The sequence below is a fragment of the Myotis yumanensis genome, unplaced genomic scaffold, assembly GCF_028538775.1.
Source record: "Myotis yumanensis isolate MYYU_CA2020_CCGP unplaced genomic scaffold, mMyoYum1.0.hap1 SCAF_16, whole genome shotgun sequence".
Lineage (NCBI taxonomy): Eukaryota > Metazoa > Chordata > Mammalia > Chiroptera > Vespertilionidae > Myotis > Myotis yumanensis.
This window is the reverse complement of record NW_027223767.1, coordinates 540082-565580: the sequence shown is the minus strand read 5'-3', so window position 1 is coordinate 565580 and position 25499 is coordinate 540082. Positions and strand designations below refer to the sequence as shown.

General features: G+C 56.9%; 1 protein-coding gene across 1 annotated transcript; it reads right to left on the bottom strand.

Annotated features, from left to right (window-relative positions):
* Nucleotides 1-4900: 4900 nt before the first annotated feature.
* NATD1 (N-acetyltransferase domain containing 1) lies at nucleotides 4901-23626 on the bottom strand. Its single transcript, XM_070393311.1, has 3 exons — nucleotides 23361-23626; nucleotides 10326-10444; nucleotides 4901-8318 (listed from the first exon to the last, which is right to left on the bottom strand). Exons 1-3 carry the CDS (start codon nucleotides 23461-23463, stop codon nucleotides 8202-8204), a joined length of 339 nt encoding a protein of 112 aa, XP_070249412.1. The 5' UTR covers nucleotides 23464-23626; the 3' UTR covers nucleotides 4901-8201.
* Between the last annotated feature and the right edge of the window lie 1873 nt (nucleotides 23627-25499).

Here is a 25499-nt window from a genome sequence, read left to right as displayed (position 1 = left end):
GCCGCCTCCTGCACACTCCCTACTGGGGATGTGCCTGCAACCAAGGTACATGCCCTTGACCGGAATCGAACCCGGGACCCTTGAGTCCGCAGGCCAACGCTCTATCCACTGAGCCAAACTGGTTCGGCAGGTATAATATTCTTTATTTCAGTCCGTGTATGCTTAATTTCTAGTTGTTTCTTTATCATAGCATCGAGGGTCTCATTAGTTTTTGTGAGGCTCTCCTCAAGTTTATTGCAAGCCCTCAAAATTGCGTTTTTTAGCTCTATATCCTCCATTTCTGTCATGTTTTTTGGTCTCCGCATTTTTTATGCTTTCTTGGTGCACCCCCTTGTGGTCTTTGTGCACAGTCTTGTTCTAGTTAAACCTTGATTGTTGTAGTTAATACTAGAGGGATTTGACCACCAGGCCGACTGGCTGTGAGAATCAGCTGTGGGAAAACTTCTGTCCTCTGGGGAGGTGCTAATCTAGCCTTTGCCTGAGACGATCCGGCAAATGGCTCTGCACAGGGCTTGGGCGGGGCGGGATCAACAGGGCGGGCGGAGGGAGCAGTTATGGCTGCTCTCAGTCCCGTTCCCAGAGGCTCTGCTTCTCAGAACCCCGGCAACCGCTGCAAACCTCGGAGAGAAAGCTGCCCTCATGTTCCAACTGATGCTAGACAATCCCACTTCTCCCGTTTGAGTCTGAGTCCCTAGAGACTCGCCCGGATCTGGAGCTCAGAGTCTGAGACTCCCTCCTGATTGAAAACGACAACCGCACCCTCAGCCACCAGCTGGCTTTGCACGCGCACCTCCGCACCTTTAAATTTTCCACACTGCGCCTCCTCTGAGCCTCGGTTTGCTGTTCTTTTTCCTTCTAGTTGAAGAGTCTCTCCTCAGCCAGCCTTCCTGTGGTTCTGGGTGATGTCCGTTCCGTCTTTTAGTTGTATTTTTGAAGTGGTTGTTTGCGGCAGCAGTCTCCGGTGTTTACCTATGCCGCCATCTTGGTGGTATCCCTCTCTCTGTTTCTTGATGAGTCTTGCTAATGGGTCAATTTTGTTTATACTTTCACAGAACCAGCTCTTGTTTCATTGACTTTTTGTATTTTTTTAGTCTCTAGGTCATTTATTTCTGCTCTAATCTTTATTATTTCCTTCCTTCTACTTACTGTGGGCTTTTCTTGTTGTTCTCTTTCTAGTTATTTTAATTGTAGGGTTAGTTTATTGCTGATTTTTCTTTTTTTGTTTGCTTGTTTTTTGAGGTGGTGCTATGAATTTCCCTCACAGGACTGCTTTTGCTGTGTCCCAGAGATTTTGGGGTGTTTTGTGTTCATTTTCATTTGTTTCTAGGAAGTTTTTTATTTCTTTCTTGATCTCATTGTTAACCCATTCTTTGCTTAATAATTTGCTATTTAGCCTCCATGTGTTTGAATGTTTTTGGGTGTTTTTACTGTAGTTGATTTCTAATTTCATTCCACTGTGATCCGAGAAGATGCTTGATATTTCAATTTTCTTGAACTTGTAGAGACTTGTTTTGTGTCCTAACATGTGGTCTATCTGTGTGAATGTTCCATGTGCCCTTGAGACGAATGTATATTCCAAGCAGGTAATTTATTGTTAGCCTGTAAATTTTTGTAAGGTTCAGTAGGACAAACCCAACATTCCCTGCTGTGCCTGTCACCCTTCTGAAGATATCATCTTTGTGTCTCAATGTTAGGTATTAGAGCTTGGAGTATGTACATGAAGAAGGTCCCTTTATCCCATTCATTCCAGAATTGGTGCAGAACCATTACCTGAATTAATGGGGTGGAGTAAAGGACCCTGACCCAGCCTGGCTAATAACCGTAAGATCTTAGCTTCAATTTGTTCAACCAGGGTGTCCCGCCTGAGCCTCTGCTCACACGATAATCATTGTTGATTAACAGCTTCTGGCCAGTGTCGTTCCTTACAATGTTCATATAAACCCTCAAGGGAAGGGCCTTCCTCCCCAACCTAGGGGAAATATCTTGTAACTAGATCTGTACTGTTTGGCTTGCATATACAGTAAGTTCCTCTCCTATATGCCATACAGGCAGGGGCAAAGAAAGGCAGCAGACTGACTGCTGACTGCTGACGTAAACGTGGTTCTCTCTGGGCCATGCTCCAGGTAGGGTTTTATGTAGTGCGTCCAAATGTGCAGCCGGTGGGAAGGGCTCCTGGCCATCCCACTCCCTCTTATGTGTCTCGGTTCCTTTCCTGCCATCTCAGGCAATGGAAGGGCTTGGAGAGCTGAGTGCCAACCGTCATGTGCACATCCTTGGATGAGCCGGTCAGTTCATTACAAGTGAAATGCAAGTCCCTGAGGTCCTTGTGCAATTTAGGGTTAAATCCCAAACATCTCCACAAGGACCTTATTCATGTAAGAACATGCAAGACTCAAACTGGAGGGAGGAATTACCTTTTATTTGGAGTCCTGGTGAGCCTGGGCACTCATTTGGTTTTACTTTCAATTTTGTGTCCCTGGGCAGAGGCCCAGTCTGTGTTGCTAACCTTTGTGATGCTGCAAAAGAAATCCCCAGAGGAACTGACCGCACTGCAATCCATTGTCAGGGATCAGAGATGACTGGGCAGTGATCAGAGCCCCGTCCCAGTTGCTAATCTGAGTCATGGCCCCAGAAAAGATGTTACTGGAGAGCCACCAAGTCAGAGGTGGGGGGAGGCGGCTCTCCTCTCCTCAAGGCTTGTTCGTCTCCTGAGAAGGACGCAGGTGGGTGACAGGAAGCAGTGTGGCAGCAAAGCAAGACTTCATCAAGAATGGACTTGGTGTGAGGCACCAGCAGGCAGGCAGCTCAGCTGGGGTGAGCACCCCGCCCGGTGGTGGTCCAGGGGGCTTCGTACCCTCCACGAGGGCTCAGAGCTCCCTGCAGGTACCCTGGGCAGCAGACTAGGTGTCCAGGTCCCCTTCTGCATTGGTGCGGCTGATCTCAGAATGTCTGCACATACATCTGGTCCTCTTGTTGGGCAAGGCCTCAGGCAACTTTGTTCAGTGGGTGAGATAAATCAATCCCCTTGGCTTTCTCCCTTCTTGCCTTTGCTGCTCTAGTACAGTGGGGCCTTGACTTACGAGTGTCCCGACTAACGAGTTTGAGATACGAGCCGTCTCTCGGCAGATTTTTTGCTTTGAGTTGCGAGCTAAAATTCGGGTTACGAGCCAGCTTCAGATACCCCACCGCTAGTTGGCGCAGCGAACATCACAGTGAATGCCACAACATCAGCCCAGCATCACGCGTCTCACTCGTTCACTTTTTGATTTGACATACGAGTAATTGGAGTTACGAGCTCCGTCACGGAATGAATTAAACTCGTAAGTCAAGGCCCCACTGTAGCTGTTTAATCTGCCTCACAGCTGCACCCACGGTTCTTTCTAATGTGGCTTCCAGGGGCTCTATTTCTTTGCTTCCTTGTCTTCTCAGCTGTGTGTGTCTAACTCACTGATGCCTCCGGAGTGTCTCGATTAGCTATGGACCAAGTCAACAGACTCCTTCGGACCTTTGCCGTGGGCTGAGGCCTTGGTCTATAAAGCTGAGAATGTTCTAATGGGCCTTTTTCAGTTTTATTTCCTGTTATTTGGGGTCCTGTAGCTGTTACCTTTTCCAACACTACACGGCCTCAAACACGTTCATTCCCCCTTCTGTGTTGGCAAACAGTGTCTTGCTTGCATGTATCTCTTCCTTACGCCTCACTACAAATGAAGGAACAACCAACACACAGGGATGTCTGGCTCATTCCCACCTCTTTCCCCTGGAGTCACAGCCTCTACGTCCCTGGTCTGCCCTTTGAGTTATTGCAAGTTTTGATTTTTGCAAACACTTTGCCTCTGCATAACATGAGCCTCCCACTGTCCACTCTGCAATATCTATGTTCATGTTCCCTGTTGCCTAGTCACTAAGCCAATCCTATGGACTTCAGGTTTTAAACGACAGAAGCACCATACTTCACGGTGTTAGTCCACTACCTGGTATGACAGACATACCCCAACATGTAGAATGCTGAAAACACGACAGATATGCAGTTCTTGCTCAATAACAAGCCAAAAGGAGAGTTAGTTATTGACAAGTTGGTTTTCTCCACGTAGCCAAGCAGGGACCCGTGTTCTGTACAGCCGGCGAGTTTACGGTCCCTGAAGCCTGGTCATCACAGTGCTCAGCATGGAACGAGACAGATGGAGCCGTGGAGGCTTCCGCCTCACTCCCACGCACATGCCACCGGCTGGAACGCAGCCTCGGACTCACCTGCTACGAGAGGCTGGTGGGTGCACTCTGTCCACAGTGGGAACAGACGAGCGGAGCAGCCTCTCTCACCACCAGGCTCTCCACCCTCTGGCCTGCCCACCGCTCCGGGCAAGGGCCCAGCAGCAGCCCTGGGACATGGCTGTGGGCAACACTTCTGTTCCTCCAGCTGCGTGCATTTGCTAGTATTGGGGTCCCCTCGCCTTCTTACTTGTGCTCTTCCCGTCCTCCCAGCAGTTTCCACCGCCAGTCCCCACACTAGGCCCGTCTGAAGCACCTGTAGCAGTTTCCTTCCCGACTCTGTGCAGACTGCCCTTCGAGCAAGAATGGCCTGAGACACGATCTTACACACGGAAACCTGGGGTCATGACCCGGCCCGACTGGGCCAGTAACAACTCGCCTGCCCAGGGAGATGGAGCTCTGGAAGGTCAGAGCAGGTGGCGACATGTTAGTCTCTCACCTATTTGATGAGCCTGAGCGAGGCGCTTCTCGAAGGTGGAGCTGGGAGGCTGTCCGGCTGGCCCCTGTCACTGCAGTGGGGACAATAAAGCCACAAAGCCCTGGGGGGTGGGGGGGCTGCTGGGACCACCCTGGAGTCGGCAGAAAAAAAACTAGACTCAGCTCCCGGCGGAAGGACAGAACCAGAGAGCGTCTCTGAGAGCCAGAAAAGAATCTGTTTAATATCCTGTAGCCATGAGAACGACACAACTGAAAACCACCCAGTATTGTGCCTGCAGGCTACAGTTCCGTGCCCTCATAGAAAACTTAGGGTGCTGATTTGGAGGAAGTGGGGCCCTGAGAACAGCAGAGGGGACATCTGGGTAGACATCAGCCAATCAGAGGCTTCTGCGCTGAGGACCAAGCGAGGGGATGGGTGGACGCTCCGTCAATCTCCCCATCACAGTGGCCTGGCACGCAGCCACCTTCTCAGCATCCGCCGGGCATCCCCGTCAGCCATGGACCTTGCGGCTCCAGACAGAGCCCTTCTCAGCTTTCCCAGTGACCAGGGGAGGCGCAGGGACAGTGCACGGCCCTCCCAGGCCGTCCTTCAGAGCGGACAGAGGGCACATTGTGTTATGGGGAGGGGGATGGGCAAAGACCCTGCCCCTGCCTCCCAGCCTCCTGCGGCTACAGGGCCTGCCCCTCATCTATCCGACAGGCTTGATGGCCTGGCCACCGCAATGCCTCTTCCTCCTCCTGTGTTTGGGGCAGCACGGTCACCCCCAGGCTGGGAACTAGGAGGAAAACATCCCACTCAGAAAGGAGTCCCCCATCCCTGCACACCCCAACTGGGGATCAACCTGCAACCGGGTAAATGCCCTGACTGGGAACTGAACTGGTGACCTTGTGGTGCATGGGACGGTGTTCAACTAAGCCATACCGGCCAGGCCCCTCGATCCTGTTTTGAGGCCACTGGTGACGTTGCCCCCACAGGCTGGCATGGGCACCCCATCTCGCTCCCCTGGACCTGAAGCCCCAAGAGAAGGCTTTGTGGGGGAGAGAGACACGTCTAAGAGCAGCAGCTGATGTGAGGCCCTATGACATCACCGCCTCTTCCAGGTGAGCCCCTTGTAGCCGCTCTGCGGTGAAGGCATGGCCAGGCCTCAGATGGCCCTTCCCTCGGGTGGAGGCAGGGACAGGGCAGGGCCCTGGCTGGCGGTGAAAGGGGAGAAGGCACGGGAGCAAGGTGCCCCCCAGACCTTGGTGGCCCTGCTGTCTGGCTGTGAGACCTCGGCCACCCTGTGCGCACGTGCCGTCCTTTCCCGCCTAGAACAGCTGGGCTGCGAGCGAGGTCAGGGCAGCAGGGATGGAGGGCGGGGAGCCCCGCCCAGCCCCTCACACCTGCGGCTCCCACGCCTCAGCTTATTCACGGTAAACACAGGGCCAACCAGCAGGCAGCCCGAGGCCGGCCACGGCTCCCGCTGACACGCATGTCCAGCGCTCTGGTCAGGAACTTAAAAAACAACAAAGGGGCCCAGGGCCTTGGCCAGACGTCACCCAGAGCGGGTCCTGAGGGGGGAAGGCACGTGAGTTACGACCTGTTTTGAAATCTAAGCGAGATGTGAGGAACCCGGGCCTGTGAGCGACCTGCTGGGAGGGGCTGGTGCTGCCCCGGCCACAGCAAGGGCTCCCGGCCTCCTGGCTGGGAGGTGGAGGGGGGCGGGCTGGATGCCGGACACATGGGGCAGCACCAGAGGCGGCCAGCCATGGCCACACTGACCGTGCCGGCCGAGGGCTGCCGTGTCCCCAGCCTGGAGAGCGTCAGGCTCTCGCTGCTGCCCGGGCCCGGTGGCCACGCAGCACGGCCCGCAGTGGTCAGCGGCACTTTAAGGCAGTGGAGGCAAGGCGGCCACACCTGCAGGAACTGGGACAAGCTGTCCCTGGGCCAAGGCTACCCACTCCCACCGCCCGCCCCCCACTCCCCCAGCAGCTCCTGGTTCAATTAAGGAGTTCTGTCTGCCTGCTGGCCCAGCATGGCCCGCCACCTGCTGTTAGAACCAGACTCAGGCTGGGACACACTGCCCCTGGCCCCGCCCACCGCCTGCTTGTCCCAGCCCCGAGTCGGGCATCCTCCTAGCACTGGGCCACCTCACCCACAGGCCGCAGAGCGAGAGCACCAGCTCACTGAGCCGCTGGACAGTTTCCATGACGAATCTGTATGTAAACTTGTGTGAGTGGGGAGGGAAGGAGGGAGAGAAAAGACCCGGCCAGTCTGTCCACTCTCAGGCCTTCCCCCGCCTTCTTCAGCTGTGCCAGGGTGGGCTGCCCCAGCCTTGGGAGGGGCCCAGCAGCTGTGCCCACCCCGTGCTGGCCCATGACTCCCAGCACAGGGGAACAGGCGCTCCGCTGGCCCTCATATAGCACACTGCAGAGTTGGGGAGCACAGCCGGAAGGAGGTGCCCTCCGCCATTCCCAGGCTCCCTGGGGCCAGAGCGTGCACGTGCAGGTCACGGCCATGCCCAACCACTGCTCCCCCGGAAGGTGCCCCGAGGCTGCGCCCCGAAGGGAAGCCTCTGCAGAAAAGTGTCTTTCCTGGTGGTGAGGACGGCTTTGAGGACAGTTCACCTCCCTCCCACCTCTGCTCCACAGGGTCCCTTCTGAGGAAGCTCACCCAGGGCCCGGGCCAGGGGGGCGGGTCCCTGGGAGGTTTTGGTGCCCCTGGAGCTGCCCTGGCGACAGGCAGATGGAGAGGGCAGGGCAGCCACAGGGGACGGGACCTCAGTTCCTGCAGAGCTGACAGACAAGGAGGCCAGGAGTTAGGGCACAGGCAGCAGGGAGAGAGCAGCTGGTGCCCCCCGCCCCGCCTCTCTGCCCGGCGCACCGCCTGGCACTCAGCTTCCGTGCTGCGTGTGCTGTGTGCACAGGTGAGCCCGTGCTAATGCCCAGGCCACCGTTCCCGGCCGCACACATCAGGGAGAACTGCCCCGGCCACCCCTGCCAGGCGGGCAGCTGGAGGAAGGCGGGCAGTGCTGACTGCAGCCGCAGCTGGCACTGAGCCCTCGGAAGTTGGCCCATAGTTTCTATTGCTCCTCTCAACACTGGGAACACCCCCTCTGCAAATAGGACCGAATGGCAGGGGTGGTGAGGGGGTGCCAGGACAGCACTTGCCAATCACAGAGCAAGGAACTCAAGGGGGCACAGCGGGCCACAGGGATGCCCGTCCGTGTCCCAGTCCTGCCTACGGGCCCTCACAGGCCTGCCCACAACAGGCCGTATGGTCTTCTGAGAAGCCGCCAGATCTGCAGGCAGGAGCTGCCGGGATGCGGCTGCCTGGCCTCCCCTTGCCAGTCACCGGACCTGCCCATCCTCAGCCAGCCGCTTCCCGGGCCCAGATGAGCGTCCTTACAAAACAGCTGAGTGGCCCACTGCCATGGGATCCAGGTTTCCTGAGAGCACACGGAGGCAGGGCCAGGGCGAGGAGAGGTCTGGCAGGGCGCACCTGCCCCCAGCCAGGGTCACGGCTGCAGGCGCTCCAGGTACTGCGGCAGCGGGTTCTCCTTGACGTACTTCTGGATGTACCAGCACGTGAGGTGGGCCTTCAGGTCCTCCTCCACCACGAAGTCCAGGGCAGCCTGCACTGGCAGAGAGAGCGGTCAGTGCCCGGAGCCCCACCCTCGGCTGTCACCACCCGCATGTCAGAGAGGGAGCCGGGAACTGTGGGGAAACTGCCTGGAGCACAGGCCATGGGAGGGAGGAAGCCAGGACTGGATGCTGAGCTCTTCCCGAAATGCCCAGGAGGTGGTTTCCACTCAGCGCAGCCCACAGCCAGGGCCACGTGGCAGGGGCTGAGCCTGGAGACCCCGCCTGCTGCCTGTCTGGTCCATCCTGCAGGCGCCCGGGCTCCTGTCCACAGCCGGCCCTCCCGCTTCAGGGCCCTCAGGCTTACCTGGCGCCTGCCTGACCACCCCCCCACTCTCTCTAAAAGTCAGTGGGAAACATACCCTCGGGTGAGGGTTAGTAACCAGGAAAAGGTTTGCTGAGACAAAGCCGAGGACAGTGTGGGCGGCCGCTGTTCTGATGAAAAGCAGCAGCACTTACTTGGCCCTTTGACCTTCCGCACCTGAGCGGCCTCGGTGTCCTCCACGCAGCCCACCCTGACCCGGGTTACAGCCTCTCATGACAGGAACCAGCTATCCTCCCATTTGCAGAAAAAAAGACTGGAAGCCCACGAAGGTGCCCGTCACAGTAAGTGCCCAAGGCCTGTGCCTCAGGCCCTGGCAGGCAGGGCTCTAGGCCTGCGGTTCTCAACCTGTGGGTCGCGACCCCTTTGGGGGTCGAACGACCCTTTCACAGGGGTCGCCTAAGACCATCGGAAAACACATATAATTACATATTGTTTTTGTAATTAATCACTAGGCTTTAATTATGTTCCATTTGTAACAATGAAAATACATCCTGCATATCAGATATTTACATGACGATTCATAACAGTAGCAACATTACAGTTATGAAGTAGCAACGAAAATAATTTTATGGTTGGGGGTCACCACCACATGAGGAACTGTATTAAAGGGCTGCGGCATCAGGAAGGTTGAGAACCGCTGGTCAAGGGGGAGAGAGGGCTCCACTCCCCGCTCCCCAGGTCAGTAAAGCTCAGTTTATTTTATTTATTTTTGTTCATCCTCACCCAAGGATACTTTTTCTATTGATTTTAGAGAGAGTGGAAGGGAGGGAGGGAGGGAGGAGGAGAGAGAGAGAAACCTCCAAGTGAGAGAGACACATTGATTGGTTGCCTCCCGTAAGCACCCCAACCAGGGCCAGGGATAGAGCCTGCAACCCAGGTACACGCCCTTGCCAGGGAATCGAACCCACCACCCTTGGGTGGGTGGGCTGACAGTCTAACCACTGAGCACACTGGCCAGGGCTCTCAGTTCTTTCTGGGTCACATGGAGGGTGGGAGAGGCACAGAGGCCTGGGGGTGTGGGGCAGAGGGGGAGCCAGCCCAGGAGCAGCCCTCAGGACACTGAAGGCTTCTCTGGTCCAGGCGCAAGTCCCCTCGGCAGTCAGACTGCTCTCCCCACAGCTGGAGCTGGAGGTGCTTTGGGGAGAAGGGGGTGGGGCATCAGCCAATTTACTTAAACATTCGTCACCCATTCATTCCAAGGGTGATGGAGCACCTAGGACACACTGGACACCGGGGACACAGCCACGAGCTCCTGATGGGCAGCAGGGTCAGGGCCTGGACCGCAGCAGTGCAGCACCTGGGGCCTGGGCCCAGGACCACCGCCCCCGCCCAGCCCCAGGAGCAGGGGGCCAGCAGACACGCTGCCCCTCCCCCGCCACCCACACCCCCCACAACCCCCTGCCACTCCACACTCCCCCGCCGCCACCCACCCTACAGCCACCCTTTCCCGCCGCCCCACAGCCACCTGCCTCCCAGCCACCCCACAGCCACACACACAACCTGCCCCACAGCCCCCCACCCCCCGCCGCCCCACAGTCCCCCCCTACAGCCCCTCCACCCACAGCCACCCCCCCTGCTGCCCCCTCCCCACACTCCTCGCCAACTCCCAGCTGCAGGCTGGCAGCAGGGTGGGACCCATCTGCACTTTGGCCAGCGGGCCCTCCACCCGCCCTACCTTGGCGAGGTGCTTGGCGATGCCGCGTCCGCGGTAGGCGTCGGGGACCTCGGTGTGCTGCAGGTCCACAGTCCGCTTGCCCACGTACTCGTAGAGCAGGACGGCCCGATCGTGACATCCTGCAGGGGAGGGTAGACGTGTGAGCATGGCAGCTGGAGTGGAGAGAAGGCGTCGGAGCCAGGCTGCTGGAGCTGGAGCCTCAATAACCTCTCTGTGCCTCAGTTTCCTCATCCATAGAATGGGGACATAATAAAACACCCCTCATAGGGTTGTTTGGAGACTAAAGAGTCATCTCTGTAAAATGCTAGGACAACACCCAGAATACTGCAGGCCACCATGAGTCGTTGTTATTCTGTCTCAGCATCCCAGGACCCCCAGGGCCCCCAGCCCAGCTATCTGTGTCCCCACCTGCGCTCCCTCCAGAGGGTCTGCAGGCCCAGGCCCAGCGCTGGGTGCACTGCAGGACTTGCCAAGCCCCCACTAAACCAGAGCCCGAAGAGACAGGAGAGCAGATGAGACACGCAGCAGGACCTCTCGCCAGGCCCAGAGAAGGTCAAGGTGTGGCACTGGCATCCACAGGGAAGTGACGCTGGCACATAGGACAGGAGCAAACAGGCCTTTGTACCCTCGCAGTCCTGCCAAGCCTGGAGCTCACCAGCCCACCCCAGAGTCCCACTGGGAAACATTTAACAGGGGCTCCTCCAGCCAAAGTCTATTCCCATCTGTCTCTCTGTGCATCCATCCATCCATCCAACCACATACACCCATCCATCCATCTAACCATCCACCCATCCATCCATCCAACCACATCCACCCATCCATCCATCTAACCATCCACCCATCCATCCATCCAACCACATCCACCCATCCATCCATCCATCCATCCACCCATCCATCCGTCCAACCACATCCACCCATCCATCCATCCATCCAACCACATCCATCCACCTATCCATCCATCCATCCATCCATCCATCCAACTGTCCATCATCCATCCATCCAACCATCCTTCTATCCATCAACCACATCCATCTAACCATATCCATCCATCCATCCATCCATCCATCCATCCATCCATCCATCATCCATACATCCAACCATATCCATCCATCCATCCACCCATCCATCCATCCAACCATATCCATCCATCCATCCATACAACCACATCCATCCATCCATCCATCCATCCATCATTCATCCATCCATCCACCCATCCATCATCCATCCATCTCCCCTCTGCCTGCCCATCTACTTACCCAGCCCCCCATCCACCCATTTGTGCACACATCCACCCACCAGGCCTGTTTAACAACTGTTTGCTGAGCCCTAGGCGCGGTTTCAGGTGCTGAGGACACAGCAATAAGCAGGCCAGACAAGAGTCCTGTGCTGGTGGACACACGAGAAGAGGAAACAGAGCAGAGAAGCAGGCAGGTGGGCGGAGAGGAGGCAGGAGGAAGAGGAGCGGGCCGTGTGCTGTCTGGGGAGCAGTGTCCCAGGCTGAGAGAAGCCAGCAAAGGCCCTGAGGCAGGAGTGGGCAAGCAAGAGGGTGGAGGAGATGAGGGGAGGGCAGGGGGGATGGGGGAGGAGGCCCGTAGAGCCTCGCAACCACCGGGAGCGGGAGCCATGGAGGGTCCTTGGCAGAGGAGGGACAGGAGGTGCCCGTGTCTCGTGACCCTCCTCCGGCTGTATGAGAAGAGGGGCGTGATGGCCGCACTAGTCCAGGTGAGCAATGTGGGTGCTGATGGCCGAGTGTGGGGAGAACGAGTAGCTGAGGACAGCTCCACGGTCTGCCTTCAGGGAGCTGTGATGGATGAAGGAACTAAGCTGAGCAGGGGACAGAGGGCCATTTCGCCAGAGGTGCAGGGAAGGACGAGAAGAGGGCACAGCCAGTGCGAGGGCCCTGACATCAGAACACACAATTTGCTGTCCCTAAAGGAAAACATGTCAACGCCAAGTGTGATTATGAAAAGCAAATTGTATTTCACGTGTTTTTCACTTTAAAGCACCAAAATTTGCTCCCTGCTGCCTGGGCCGGGGCCTGCGATGTCACCAACGGAAACCTGAAGGCTGAGGGACGCAGCGAACTGCGTGCGGGAACACGGCCCACCCTGTCAGGGGCTTTCTGGTTCTCCCCTGACCCTCAGGGGTGACGCTGCAGGCCACCGCCCTGTTTGCAGAGGCAGAGACTCAGACCCAGGGGTCCACACCCCAGTGAGTCAGGTGAAGGGGAACCCAGGCCTCAGACCAGTCTCTGCGCTGCCTCCTGCCTCCAGGCCTCTCCCAAGGCAGTTCTTCTGCCTGGAACACCTTCCCCTTAGGTCCAGCCGAGGGTGGCCCTAGGGGCCCCTGCATCCCCTCTCCAGGTCTGACGGCTGCTCTGGTGGGCGGGCCCAGCTCTGGCCCCACTGCCGCCTGCCCTGGCCGTACAGTGGGACTCTGGTCTCGGCTCCCACACCTGCTGGGTAATTCAACGCGCCCAGAACAGGACCACAGGGGCCAGCGGCCTGCGTGCCGCCCTGGCCATTTAATTACCCCAACGCACCAGGGCCTACATGCCAGGCAGGGTTCAGTGTTGGGTATAACAGTAAAGAAAACCGACCATACGCTCCCTCCTGGAGGGAGACAGACAGGAAGTCGTATCATTATAAACAAGACCGACCTGGGGGACAAGCCAGAGATGAACGCAGCCGAGGAGGGGAGGGTGCACAGGGCAGGCCTCTCCTGAGCACAGACCTGAGAGGCAAGGAACATAAAAGGACACGTGGGGGCGAGCAGTCCAGGTGCCGAGACACACGGCACAGGCCCTGAGGCCCTGAGGCACACGGTGCAAGAAGCAGTGGGAGGCCAGCAGGGTGGCTGGAATGAGTAGGGAACGTGGGAGTAAGCCACACTGGAGGCTCTGGGGCCAAATCACGTGGGGCCTTGCGAGCCACTGAAAAGATCTCGGCTTCTCACCACTGCCAGCTCTGAAGAGGGAGGTGGCGGGTCCTCAAGCCTTGGAAGTTTGCTCGTCTCCCTCTGTTCATCGCCTGCCTGTTCCCTCCATCAATATCCTTGAAGTGGCCACGGGGCCGTGGACGGAAGAGATCCCCAAATGGCCTGGGGCTGCCCTCCATCCTGGTTCATCCGCTCGTCTGGGCCCAGTGCCCAGGCCAGGGAAGACGCTCAAGAGAGATATGTCCTATAAACTATGCTGTTCTCTCTGCCAGACACACTCTAGGGCAGTGATGGTGACCCTATGACACACGTGTCAGAGGTGACACGCGAACTCATTTTTTGGTTGATTTTTCTTTTTTTTTTCTTCTTTTTTAAATATATATATATATTTTTAAAATATATTCTACTGATTTTTTACAGAGAGGAAGGGAGAGAGAGACAGAGAGCCAGAAACATCAATGAGAGAGAAACATCGATCAGCTGCCCCCCGAACATCTCCCACCGGGGATGCGCCCGCAACCCAGGCACATGCCCCTGACCGGAACCGAACCCGGGACCCCTCAGTCCGTAGGCCGACGCTCTATCCACCGAGCCAAACCAGTTTCAGCTGATTTTTCTTTGTTAAATGGTATTTAAATATATAAAATAAATATCAAAAATATGTCTTTGTTTGACTATGGTTGCAAATATCAAAAAATTTCTATATGTGACCCGGCACCAGAGTTAAGTTAGGGTTTTTCAAAATGCTGACACGCCGAGCTCAAAAGGTTCGCCGTCACTGCTTTAGGGGTTTGAGGCTGACCTGTGGCCCCGCCCCAGAGCCTGGGCCTGCATCTTCAGAGGCAGCAGGTGCCACCGCTGCAGCTCACAGGGCGAGGCCTGGCAGGAGAAGGCCTGGGTCTGTCCACGCTCTGCCAGGTGACTCGACAGTTCCAACACCTCGTGCCCAAGGTCTCACCTGTCCCGGGACCATCGCTCCGTCCTCCTGGGCCCGAGAGTCACACTGCAACCACAGTCTGCAGTGGTTTTGAGAAAAGTTAAAGCTATTCGTGTCATAAGAGACCCTACCCTTGGCCTCTACCCCAGGACCCTTCGCTGGCCCCAACCCCAGGGCCAACAGCCCCAAGAAGTTATCAGGGAAGGTGGTCACTGAGAACTCTTGCCCCTGCAGGCAGGGAGGAGGAGAGGGTTCTGGGGGGAGACGTGGGGTCTGTGCAGAGGGCCAGGCAGCCGCCACCTCCATGGCCATCTCTGTGGGGAGCCAATATAGGGTTAAGCCTCGGACTGACCTGTTGGCAAAGTCACAAACAAGTCTTCTTCTGAGTCTTAAACAACCCAATCCGACAGGTGGCTGCTGATTTACATGCGCTATCATTTAAAAAATTAAAAAGGGGGAATTTGCCGGAAGCTGGTCCATCCTTGCTGCTTGACACAGTCGCTGCAGGGAAGAAACATCTGCACAGCATATGTTTCAAGGGACCTGGCGTATATGGCATACTGTTCTTAATATATTTGCTCCCCTTCTTAGTGCTATGTGTTTTAACCGAGGTCACCTCTCCGAGAAAGGTTGTTTCCCCAGGTGGAGATTTTTCCCTGGAGTTAGGGATTAACAGGACTAAGGAAGGGAATAAAACCCCTTAACTAAGTGCCAGGCGGGTAATTAATCACTTTAACTACGAACAATCATGCTTAAGCTACATAATCTTTACTTAGGATAATCTCCTTCAGTTACTTCCTTGTAGCTTAACAGAACAATAGAGTAGTGACCTTGGAATGGAGATAACAAATGCCCTAACCTTTGGAATAGAATGGATAGGATTAAAATCAAATGGTATAAATACAGATGTAACAGGAGAATAAAGAGAATCTGGCTAGAGAACCTGGCTATGCTTAACTGAACTCTGCCTCCCTGTCCTTCCTTCTTCGCAGAGTCCGTCCACACCTTTGGGAACCCCTGGACCTGCTGGGGCTGGACCCCAACACATATCAGTGCTGAGAGGTGGCCGGAGGGTCAGCACGCCCACTGGACAGATGGGAGAGTAGGCAGGGCTTCTGTTCCCTCTGGGAGTGAGGAGGCTGAGCAGCACAAGTAGGTACAGGAGCAGGGAGCAGACCCCAGGAACACCCGGCTGGCATGTGGGGCCTCTCCACACGCAGAGACTGGTTGGGGAGGGGCCACAGGGTGGTGGCTCAGAGTAGGTTAGGCAGAGGGGGCTGCAGCTTGGGAAAACTCCAGGGACCAGCCAACACAGCAGGGAAGCACATGAAGGCAGACCCTGGGTTACCCGGGAGAGCTACCTGCTGGTCCTCTTGCCACACCAGGCACCTCCCCGGCCCTGCACGGGCGGCCCCAGGGGCTATCCTGGGGCAGCCACATGGCTCACGCAGGGGCCTGGTCTCCAGGGATCTGAAAGCACCAGCTGTGGGGGCAGAGGGAGGCTAGAGGCAGCCGACCCTGTGACCTCTGACCTCCCATCTGCAAGAGGGGTGGGAGGCCGTGGGAGCTCCAGGATTCTAGGGCCACAGATGAACCTTCCTTTTAGTTTCCAAAACAGAGATTTATTTACTGAGAATGATTTAGTTTCTACATAAAAACCACCAGCTGCTCCTCATTGGGTCTTTCACACACATCAATTGTGGGGTCTCCTAGTCACCTTCACACCTGCAGCACACAGCTCTTGTTGATGCCAGGAAGGACAGCTGAGGCAGCGAAGGGTTTCGGGGGTTGGCATGGGGGAGGGCTTGGGGTCTCCCCTGGAGAGAATACACGTGGAGGCAGTTTCTCAGCACCTTGCCGACCAGCTGTGTCAGGCCAGAACGCGCCCCGTGGGCCGGCGACGTTTCTGTTCGTCGTGGGGGCCCCCGTGGCTCTCCCTCATTCTTCCACGGGCTGGGGCTTTGTGCCTCAGTAACAGCTCAGCTGCAGACACTGTTGTAGTAATTACCTTGGTGAATATGATGTCAAGAACCAAGAAAAGGCCCTACGACGGATAACACAGTCTGTTGGAATTTTCTGCCTTCACCCGTATCTCTCGAGTTTGCATGTCCAGCCACTCGCGCGTTCACAAGTGTCCTCACTACAATCCCGCCGCCACTGCTGCTGCGATCACACGCCTTGCAGCCGAAGCGTGCTCTCCTTGGAGTCCCTGCTCCCTCGAGTGGGAGCCGCTGTTTGGTGTATAAACATTAAGTTCAGAGGTGAAGTGGTCCAAAGGGGCCAGACTTGGTGAAGACGGTCCATGTTACATGTTGTGAATCATCATTCGGATGAGAGAATGTCCGTGTTCGCTCCAACCTCTTTCCAGTCATGGTTTTTGGAAATATGGGCGATTCAAGTAAAGGATCGGATGACTAGTCATCTCTCCATCTGTCTTCCTTAGTCCCTTCAACATAATTAAACCGAGAAACCTCTCTGTATCTGTATAAGCAACGTGTCCACGGTGAAGAGCTAGCAGAAGTTTTGTGGCATTTTCCCATGTGGCGATGGTGTAAATTGGTGTGAGAAGTAACAGATTGAAAAAATCTTCATCAAAAAATGAGTTGGTTACTTCACCTACACTGTGTGGGTCTCCACAGTGAACAGCTGCGCTGAAATGTCTGCCTCGTCTCCACAGCGCGGAGGTCTCCTCCTGCCCGTTCTCCCCAGCGCCGGCGGCTGTGCCGCAGTCCTCTCTGCCTGCGCGCGCGGGCGCGCTCACCGCTCTCTCCTGGCAGCGCCGCCTTCCAGCGAGACACGGTCACCAGCCGCCGGTGGCAGGGTCTGCACAGAGCTCGCTCACACCTTCTCTGCCGCGACACACCTTTTTGAAACCTTTCCCGTAAGGAAAGACGGACGGAAGGGTTAGATGGATTGCTCGTCCCATTTCTGGAAATACTGATGGACGAGTGGAGAAAAAGACACAAGTTAACTGGTGACCAGTCAACAATGTTCAGACACGGAGACACGAGTATACTTGTGACCGGTCAGCAAGCTGCCCCTGAAGAAATAACGGTGCAGAAGGGGGCCAAGTCGGCCACCTCGGGGCAGGGATCTGTGCCTGGCGGCTTTAACGTCAAGTCCCTGGGTGGCGGCCATCGACACTCGCTGCTTGTTTTCTGCTTTAAGAGAACTGCCTGGGCCTGGCTGGGAGGCACACTGGTTGGAGCATCACCCTGTACACCAACAGGCTGTGGGTTCCATTTACGGTCAGGGGGGGGATGGGAGGCAACCAATTGATGTTTCTCTCTCCTATCAATGTTTTTCTCTCTCTCCCTCTCCCTTCCTCTCTCTAAAGTCAATAAAAACACATCCCTAGGTGAGGATTAAAAAAAAGGCACTGCCCTAGCTGGATCCCCAGTTGGGCATGTGCCCGGGCGGCTCCTTCTTGGGGGCAGGAGCAGCCGATCGATGCTCCACTCTCACATCGATGTTTCTTTCTCTCTCTTCTCCCTTCTCCTGTCACTAAAAATAAAAATTTTTAAATGTATATATTTTTAAAAAGTGCTGTTTGAAAAACGACAGAAGGAAAAAGCGTGTCTATAACAACAGACATGAGGCTGGGCTGGGCAATCACAGAACACACAGTTTGTTTTTAAAAAAACTCCCACAAGAGGTGTCTTGTGTAATTTCAAATCAAACTCCTCATGGTCCTTAAAATACCCAAAACATCGTTAGAAGGACACACACTTATTTTTAAAGTGAGGAGTATGACACGCTCTCCGAGTTATGCTCCGTGTGGGGGGAAAAACAAAAAAGCACCGACTTTTGCCACAAGCGGAGGTAGGTCCGCCCGCCCGCACTGTCGTGAAGTCCAAAGGTGATTCCGAACAGGATGGTTGTCTCCCGCCCCATCAGGACGGGCCCAGAAAATGACTTTTAAAACCCAGGGCTGTCCCCTGCAGCCTTCGGCCAGGGCGGCCTGCGGCTTGATTCACAAGGATTCGGGTTTGCCTGTGTCTGCGAGTGCCCGGGTGTGCCCACTGCCGGGCGTTCTTCTCGGTGCACATCTCATGGATGACGTCAGGGTGGCCGTGCAGCTGACCGGGAAGAGAGCACCTTCTCCGGGCACCAGGAACCCTCCTCCGCCCGCCCCGGCCTGGAGAGCACCTCTGGAAGCCGGCCTGGCGGGTGCGCACACAGCGCTGCCTGGAGGACCTGCTGCTGGTCCAGTGGGCACTTCCCAGGGCCTCCCGCAGGCTGTGGTGGCAGCGACGCAGAGATGGCGGGTGCTCCTCGCCTGTCCCCGCGCAGATGCTCTGATGGAGGCGGATGACGCGGAGGCCCCCTCAGCCGTGTCTGCGCACGCGGTCCCTGCTGGTGCCACTCTACTCCATGCGCTTCCTTCTCCGCCTCCAGGAGACTGAGGCCTGGGACTCGGCCGGCGGGTGTCACACACAGCTCTGATCTTCCTGACGTGGCCCTTACGTCTGCCTTGAGGGGGTGGACCCTGGGGGACCCAGGCGACCGCAGAAGAGTGGCCGGTGGACACCACCTCAAGGCAGGGCCAGCAGCTTGTCTGTGGCGCAGCTTCAGCAGGTGCTCAGCCAGCGGTGCCATTTTGGGGTCAAGGCCTGCGGTGCTGCCCTGGCCAGTGCCATGGGCATTCACACAGGGACCCTCTCGCCCCCGTCCCCGGTCAGCACGGGGACTGACTCTACTGCTGCCACAGACTCTGGGGACAGCAGCATCAGACCCTCCCTGAAGCAAGTGGAGCGCTCAGCCCTGGTGGCGAGGGGAGAGGGAAGGCCAGAGAAAGGGCCATCCAGGGTAGGCACGGTTCTGGCTTAGCTGCCTACAGGCTGGGCGCCCTGCTTTCCCCACTATGAAGTGGTGACACACAAGCTAGCGTTTCCGAACCTGGACTTGAGGGCTGACCAGCCTGAGTCGAGCATCCTCTCACAGCCCGTGCCAGCGAGACCTAGCCAGGCCTCCTTCAGAACTGCCTGCAGGGGCCATTCCCGCCCCTCTGCTCGCACTGCCCGGCCCACAGCCAGGGGAGCCTGGAAACGCCCGTCTACTCTCTGCTCAAGACCCTCCTGGGCACCCACCTCACTCAGAGTCACAGCCAAGGCCTCACGACGCCTGCCCCAGGACCTCCTGACAACATCTTCATGACCCACTGCTCGTCCCTCCAGCCTCCGCTGCCCGAGGCCGGCAGGCGCCACAGGCCTCGGCCCGACTGCTCCTTTCACTCGAAAGTTCTTCCCACTCGAACCCTCCTCGCTTCTGCTTGGTCTTGACTTCAACGCCACCTTCCCAGGGAGGCCTCCTGAGCACCCGATTCCAAACAGAGCCCTTCCCCACCCTCCTGCCCTGCCTCCTTCTCACGGGCCTGGTTCTTGGGCAGCTCCCAGGGGGGTGCTGCCTGCTGTCCTCCAGATGCCAGCCCCACGCGTCCCCGACACCTAGCACAGGGCCTGGCACACTCCAGGACCCTGACGCTTCTCCCTCCAAGGAGCCCCGGGCAAGTCAGTGTCCTCGTCTGTGAAACAGGAGAGCCGTGTGCCCGCACCCACCAACAGGCTAGCAGGGGTGGGCACACGTTTTGACTCGAGGGCCACAATGGGTTCTTAAACTGGACTGGAGGGCCGGAACAAAAGCATGGATGGAGTGTTTGTGTGAACTAATATAAATTCAAAGTAAACATCATTACATAAAAGGGTACGGTCTTTTTTTTTTTTAGTTTTATTCATTTCAAACGGGCCTGATCCGGCCCACGGGCCGTAGTTTGCCCACGGCTGGGCTAGAGGGTGAGTTAGAGCCTCTGCACCGGCCGCCTAGAGCACAGCTGCTCAGCCCCTTCCCTCACCGAGCTGGGCAGGAGGCTCAGCAGCCAGCGATGCCAGAGGGGGCCCACCAGCCCAGGAGCCAAGGGCCACTGACCTCTCAGCCTGTGTTCACATCACTCTACAGCAGTGGTTCTCAACCGTGGCTGCACATTAGAATCACCTGGGAATCTTTTTAAAATCCTGATTTCTGGGCCTCATCCTCCGGAAATTCTGTTTCTTTGTTACTAATGTTGTGGCCTCACCCCATAACAAAGAAACAGAATTTCCGGAGGATAAGGCCCAGAAATCAGGATTTTTAAAAGATTCCCAGGTGATTCTCATGTGCAGCCAAGGTTGAGAACCACTGCTCTACAGGCACAGTCAGCTGGCTCAGGGCAGTCAAAACGCTGCTACACACTGACCCTCCCCGCGGAGGCAGGGCGGCCCCAGACACAGATGACTCCGCTCTCGCCCCCGCCCCCCCCCCTTGCCCCCCCAATCCACCGCCAGGCGGACCAGGCCGGGCTGCAGAGCCTGGTGTGCAGGCGGAAGGAGGACAGACAGTCTCACACTGCGCCCTGGGGTGGCTGGGGTCCCTGGAACACTTTATAGTTAGCTGTCGGGTCAGCAGGTTCCAGAGGTGGGCACGTTTAGAAACATGGCTGGGCACGTCTAGCTGTGACCACAGCCAGCTCTGGGGGCCCGAGAGAGGGGGGCGGCGCGGCGCGGGGGGGGGTGGGGGTTGGGGGGTGGGGGGTGGGGGCGGGGTCTCTTTTGGCTGGACTCATTAGGAAGAAGGAAAACCCCGAACAGCCTTTTCTCCTTTGTCTCTGTGAGCATACAGCACCGCCTGAGCACCAAGGGAACCAGAGCCTCCCTGGAACCTCAGAAAAGGATTTGAAAAGCCAGAGGCCCCTCTTAGGACAGGATCTCAAGGTCTGGGCTACGCTTACTGAGTTCTAGTCTTGCTGCATGTTAACATGTCGCACAGTAGTTTGCAGGCCAGCTGTAAACTGGATGAGTTTGACAGGAACTCAACTTCAAAAACATAAAAGTAGCCAACTGCAAAGAAGAAATCAAGCATGACCAAATAGTGTATAGACGGGAGGCAGAGCTCTAGATACAATCTCCTCTCTCTCCTACTTGCTGCAAGTGAACAGCCCGCCCTGGAGTTCGGTACCCTCCCCAGCAAGAGCACCAGGCCCCGGCCAGGCACCATCGCAGCGGGAGGACCGGCTTCCACGTGCAAAGAACAGTGTTTGAGTTCTGGCTCTGGCACATTGTGATGCTGGAAAGTCTCTCCTGCCCTGTGGTCTAAGCCTCAGTTTACTCATCCATAATATGGGATTGTTACCATCGTGACCAGCTAGTTCATATTAATAACTAGAGGCCGGGTGCGGTGGGGTTCCTTGGCCTGGCCTGCAGCTCTCTGACATCCCCCAAGGGGTTCCGGATCGCAGGCCAGGCAGAGGGACCCTGATTGGGAGGGACCGTGGGAGGGCTCCAGGGCATGTCCAGCCCATCTAGCCCAGTTCTGATCAGCCGGACTCCAGTAGCAAGCTAATCTACCGGTTGGAGCGTCTGCCCCCTGGTGGTCAGTGTGCATCATAGCTACCAGTTGAACGGTCCAACAGTCGAATGGTCGCTTAGGTGTTTATATATATAGATAGGAAGAAAGCAAAGAGAGACACGGACGCATGTGCAGTGAAGTCAGGGTGAGGCAGGGAAGATGCCTGCCTGTCAGTCTAGCCCGGGGAGCCATGGATTGGCTGGGAGGGTGGACCACGGCAAGCTTGAGAAATCTTTGGTTAAAATCCCCAGAAAATGACACTTTCTCTCTCTCGCCACTTATGCTCCTATTTCTTTCTTGTTCCATGACCCACACTCGCCTGCCACGTGGCCCGAGAAGCTGCATGGCCCATGGCTCTGTGGGTCCCACACACCATGGACAGCAGCTGGAACATGAACTAAGCGGGCAGATGCGTCTGCACTGGGCTTCAACGTGGAGCGGACACCCGGGCAGTGGCTTTCATCCTCGCTCTGCCGAAGACAAGATGGGACTTTTCCCATGGCGGGGCGGGAGGCGGGACCCAATAAAGCTTTCCTCCACACCTCATCCTCCGGGGGCCTCAGCAAGTTCCTGTTCCCGCAGCACCCCAAGAGCTCCACTGCCCCCTCAGCACCCCGAGAGCTCCACTGCCCCCCCAGCAGATGGGCACATGGAGGCTACCCCAGCAATAACAGGGTGCTGCTGCCCCACATTGCATGGATGTGCTAGGGCCTGGCTCAAAGGGAGGGGAGGGTGTCTCAGGAATGTCCCTGCCCCAGCTCCCAGCCCCTCCTGATGCGTCCAAGTGCAGGTTAGAGGTGTCCAGTTCCAGGAGTCACACTGGGCAGGACCCTGTTCCACTGCTGCCCCAATTCACTGCCTGACCTCAGGCAGCCCCCCCTTTCCCGGACCTCTGCCTTCCCTTCTCAGGAACGGGCACAGTGGCCGCTGAAGGCCCTTTCAGCGTGGACCTTGCCACAGCGGCCCAGCTGGGAAGGAGAAAAAGTTATAAAAGCAAAAGGGATGGGATGCAGGGAGTTTATGGTCCTTCATTTCACAATCTGTTTTTCACCCCCAGAACTCTCAGGAGGAGGGTGTGGAGGAACCTCCCTTCCCAGGAAAGGAAGGCTTGCCTGTGCTTTCTGGTCTCAAAAGTAAGGAGAGTCCCTGTTGTTCGCACTTGCTATGCGCTGCAGGCGCAGTTCTGCGCCTTGACTCTTACGCAGCACTCAGCCTTCACCCGGGGTGTGCCCGGCCCCTCCCACGGCGGGAGGGAGAACCGGGGCAGCAGAGGCGGCCTGGGGTCCGAGAGGCACACCACACCCCCACCGCCTTCCTGGGGAGAAGCAGCCCTCCATCTGCCCAGAGGAGCCTTCCCACGCCGCTCGGGGCAGCAAAGCGGAGGCTCCCGGGCCAGCCGGAAGCTACTGAACGCCCAGGGCGCGGGAGGTCCCGCCGACCCGCTTTCGAGGACCTCAGACGGCGGCCTCGGGAACACCGGAAAGCAGCCCGGCCCGAGCAGGTGCGCGTTCCCAGGGCCGCGGCCGGGGCTGTCCCGCGGGGACGCGCCTCTCCCCACAGCCCGCCCCGCCCCGCCCGGGGTCGGCCACGCCCCCACCCGGCCCGGAGCCGCAGCCCCGGCGGCGTCCGGAGCGCCGGGCGGAACCTCCGCCCCCGAGGTCGCCCCGCGGCGCGCGCTCGCGACGCCGCCCCCGGGCCGTGCGCCGGGCCGCGCCGGGCAGGGTGGCTTCCGCGGGTCCGTCCATCGCAGACAAAGGGCGGGACAACCGGGCACGCGTTACCGTTGAGCCGGACGGTGAACTGGCGGCGCCGACGGTCGTGCTCCACGCGGATGGGGCAGCCCGGCTCCTGCGCTCCTGGCACGGCGGCCGGCGAGTGCGCCATCCGCGACGGGACGAGGCCGCAGGCCCCGGGCAGCGCGGCTCCGAGGCGGGGCGCGCGGGGCAGTGCGCGGGCCGAGGGGCGGGGCGCGGCGGCGGGGGCACGGGCGGCGGCGCGGGGAGGCCAGGACCCGCACCGGAGACCGCGGCGGCGGCGCCGACACTGACACTCGGACGCGGCCGACAAAAGGGGGCGGGCCCAGCCGGGGTCACGTGCTGCGCGCGGCCAGTGGGTGCCGGCCGGTTTGTTTTGATACATTCCGTCCGCTCTTAAAGGGCCAGGCCCGCCCCCTGCGCGCCGCTGGGCGCTCCAAACACCGCGCGCGCCGCGTCCGCCAGAGGCCGCTTTTCCCTCTTGCATTTGATTCACGGGTAACTTTGGGCCCCACACGGACCCCACCTTAGAGAGATATCATGATCTGCAGGAAAAGTCCAATGATTCCCTCGCAGCCACCATTTATTCAGCACTTGCTGCGTGCGCGGCCTGTGCCTAGCAAAACCCTGCTGAGCTCCAGGGAGGTTCGGTGAGGACTCAGCTGAGAAACAGGTACCGTGACTACAGACGAGCCAGGGGCAGCCCAGGGCCTGCGAGACCGCGGGGAGGCGCCCTGCGGCCCCGCCCAGGTGACCGGCTGTGGGGTTGAGATAGGAGCGCAAGGCCACCGCCCCTCAAGAGGCAGAATCGCAGGCAGAGGCCTTGGAGATGCCTGGATTCAAGCCAAAGGTGGGGAAAGGGCGTCCCAACAAGACCAGGGACTTGCTGGGAGAGGACAGGACTCTCGGGGTCCAATTTCTTTTTGGAAAGAGAACTTGCCAGGCCCCTGCTGCCCCTGCACCGGCTCCCATCGGAAGCCATGTTCGCTCCCACCGGTAGCTGCAGCACGGAGTCACGGGACTACAGGTTACTTTTTACTCGTTTGCTAATTAAAGTGTAAACTTGCTGTTCACTCCCAGGTGACCACCACCCAGGCAAGATGAATAATGCCAGGGTTTCCATTGCCCCCTCTGAGCCGTGTCCCACCCCTGGAAGTCGCTACTACCTTGACTTCTAGCTGTTCCCAGAATTTCACATCATTGAAACCACATGGTATATACTGTTTAGTGTACAGTTTCTTTCATTCATCTTGTCTGTGAGATTCATCTATATTGAGGGTACCTTTTTCATTACTGAGTAGTATTCCATTGTAGGCTTTTACCACAATTTGCCCGCCCTTGATGGGTTGTTTTGTTTGTTTGTTGGTTAATGCTCACCTGAGGATATTTTTTCCATTGATTTTTAGAGAAAGTGGAAGGGAGGGGGAGAGACAGAGAGAAACATCGATGTGAGAGAGACACATGGATTGGTTGCCTCCCACACGCACTCCCACCGGGCCAGGAATGAACCTGCAACTCCCGTACATGCCCTTGACAGTGAATTGAACATGATACCTTTCATTGCGTGGGCTGATGCTCTAACCACTGAACAACAGAGGTCAGGGCTCTTTAATGATATTTTTAATTCAATTTTTGGCTAAGTAATATAGTCACATGTTTCAAAATCAAAACAAAATATATACAGGCAGTCATGACCAGTGTGGCTCAATTGGTTGGAGAACCAAACGGTTGTGGGTTCAATTCCCAGCCAGGTCACATGCCCAGGTTGGGGGTTTGAACCCCAGTTGGCGTGTGTGTGTGTGTGTGTGTGTGTGGCAACCAATTGATGTTTCTCCCTCTCTCTCCCTCTAAACTAAAACACACACACACACACAACACCCCATAAAAATAAAGTAAGAATAAGTAAGTATATATGTATATGTATATATATATGTATATGTATATATGTATGCATATATATTTGCAATTAGGAACAATCTGCCTCCACACAGAGGGGATGCCTTTTTACTTATTTCTTATGAATTTTTCTAGTTTTCCACATATAAACCCATGATGTCCTAGCAGAGGACTAGACTTAACCATTCCCTTTGATACGGTCCTTTATTGATGGCTACTTGGGTCAGTTCTTAAAAACTTTTTTTAATTTTCTTTTTTGTGTGTGTTCTT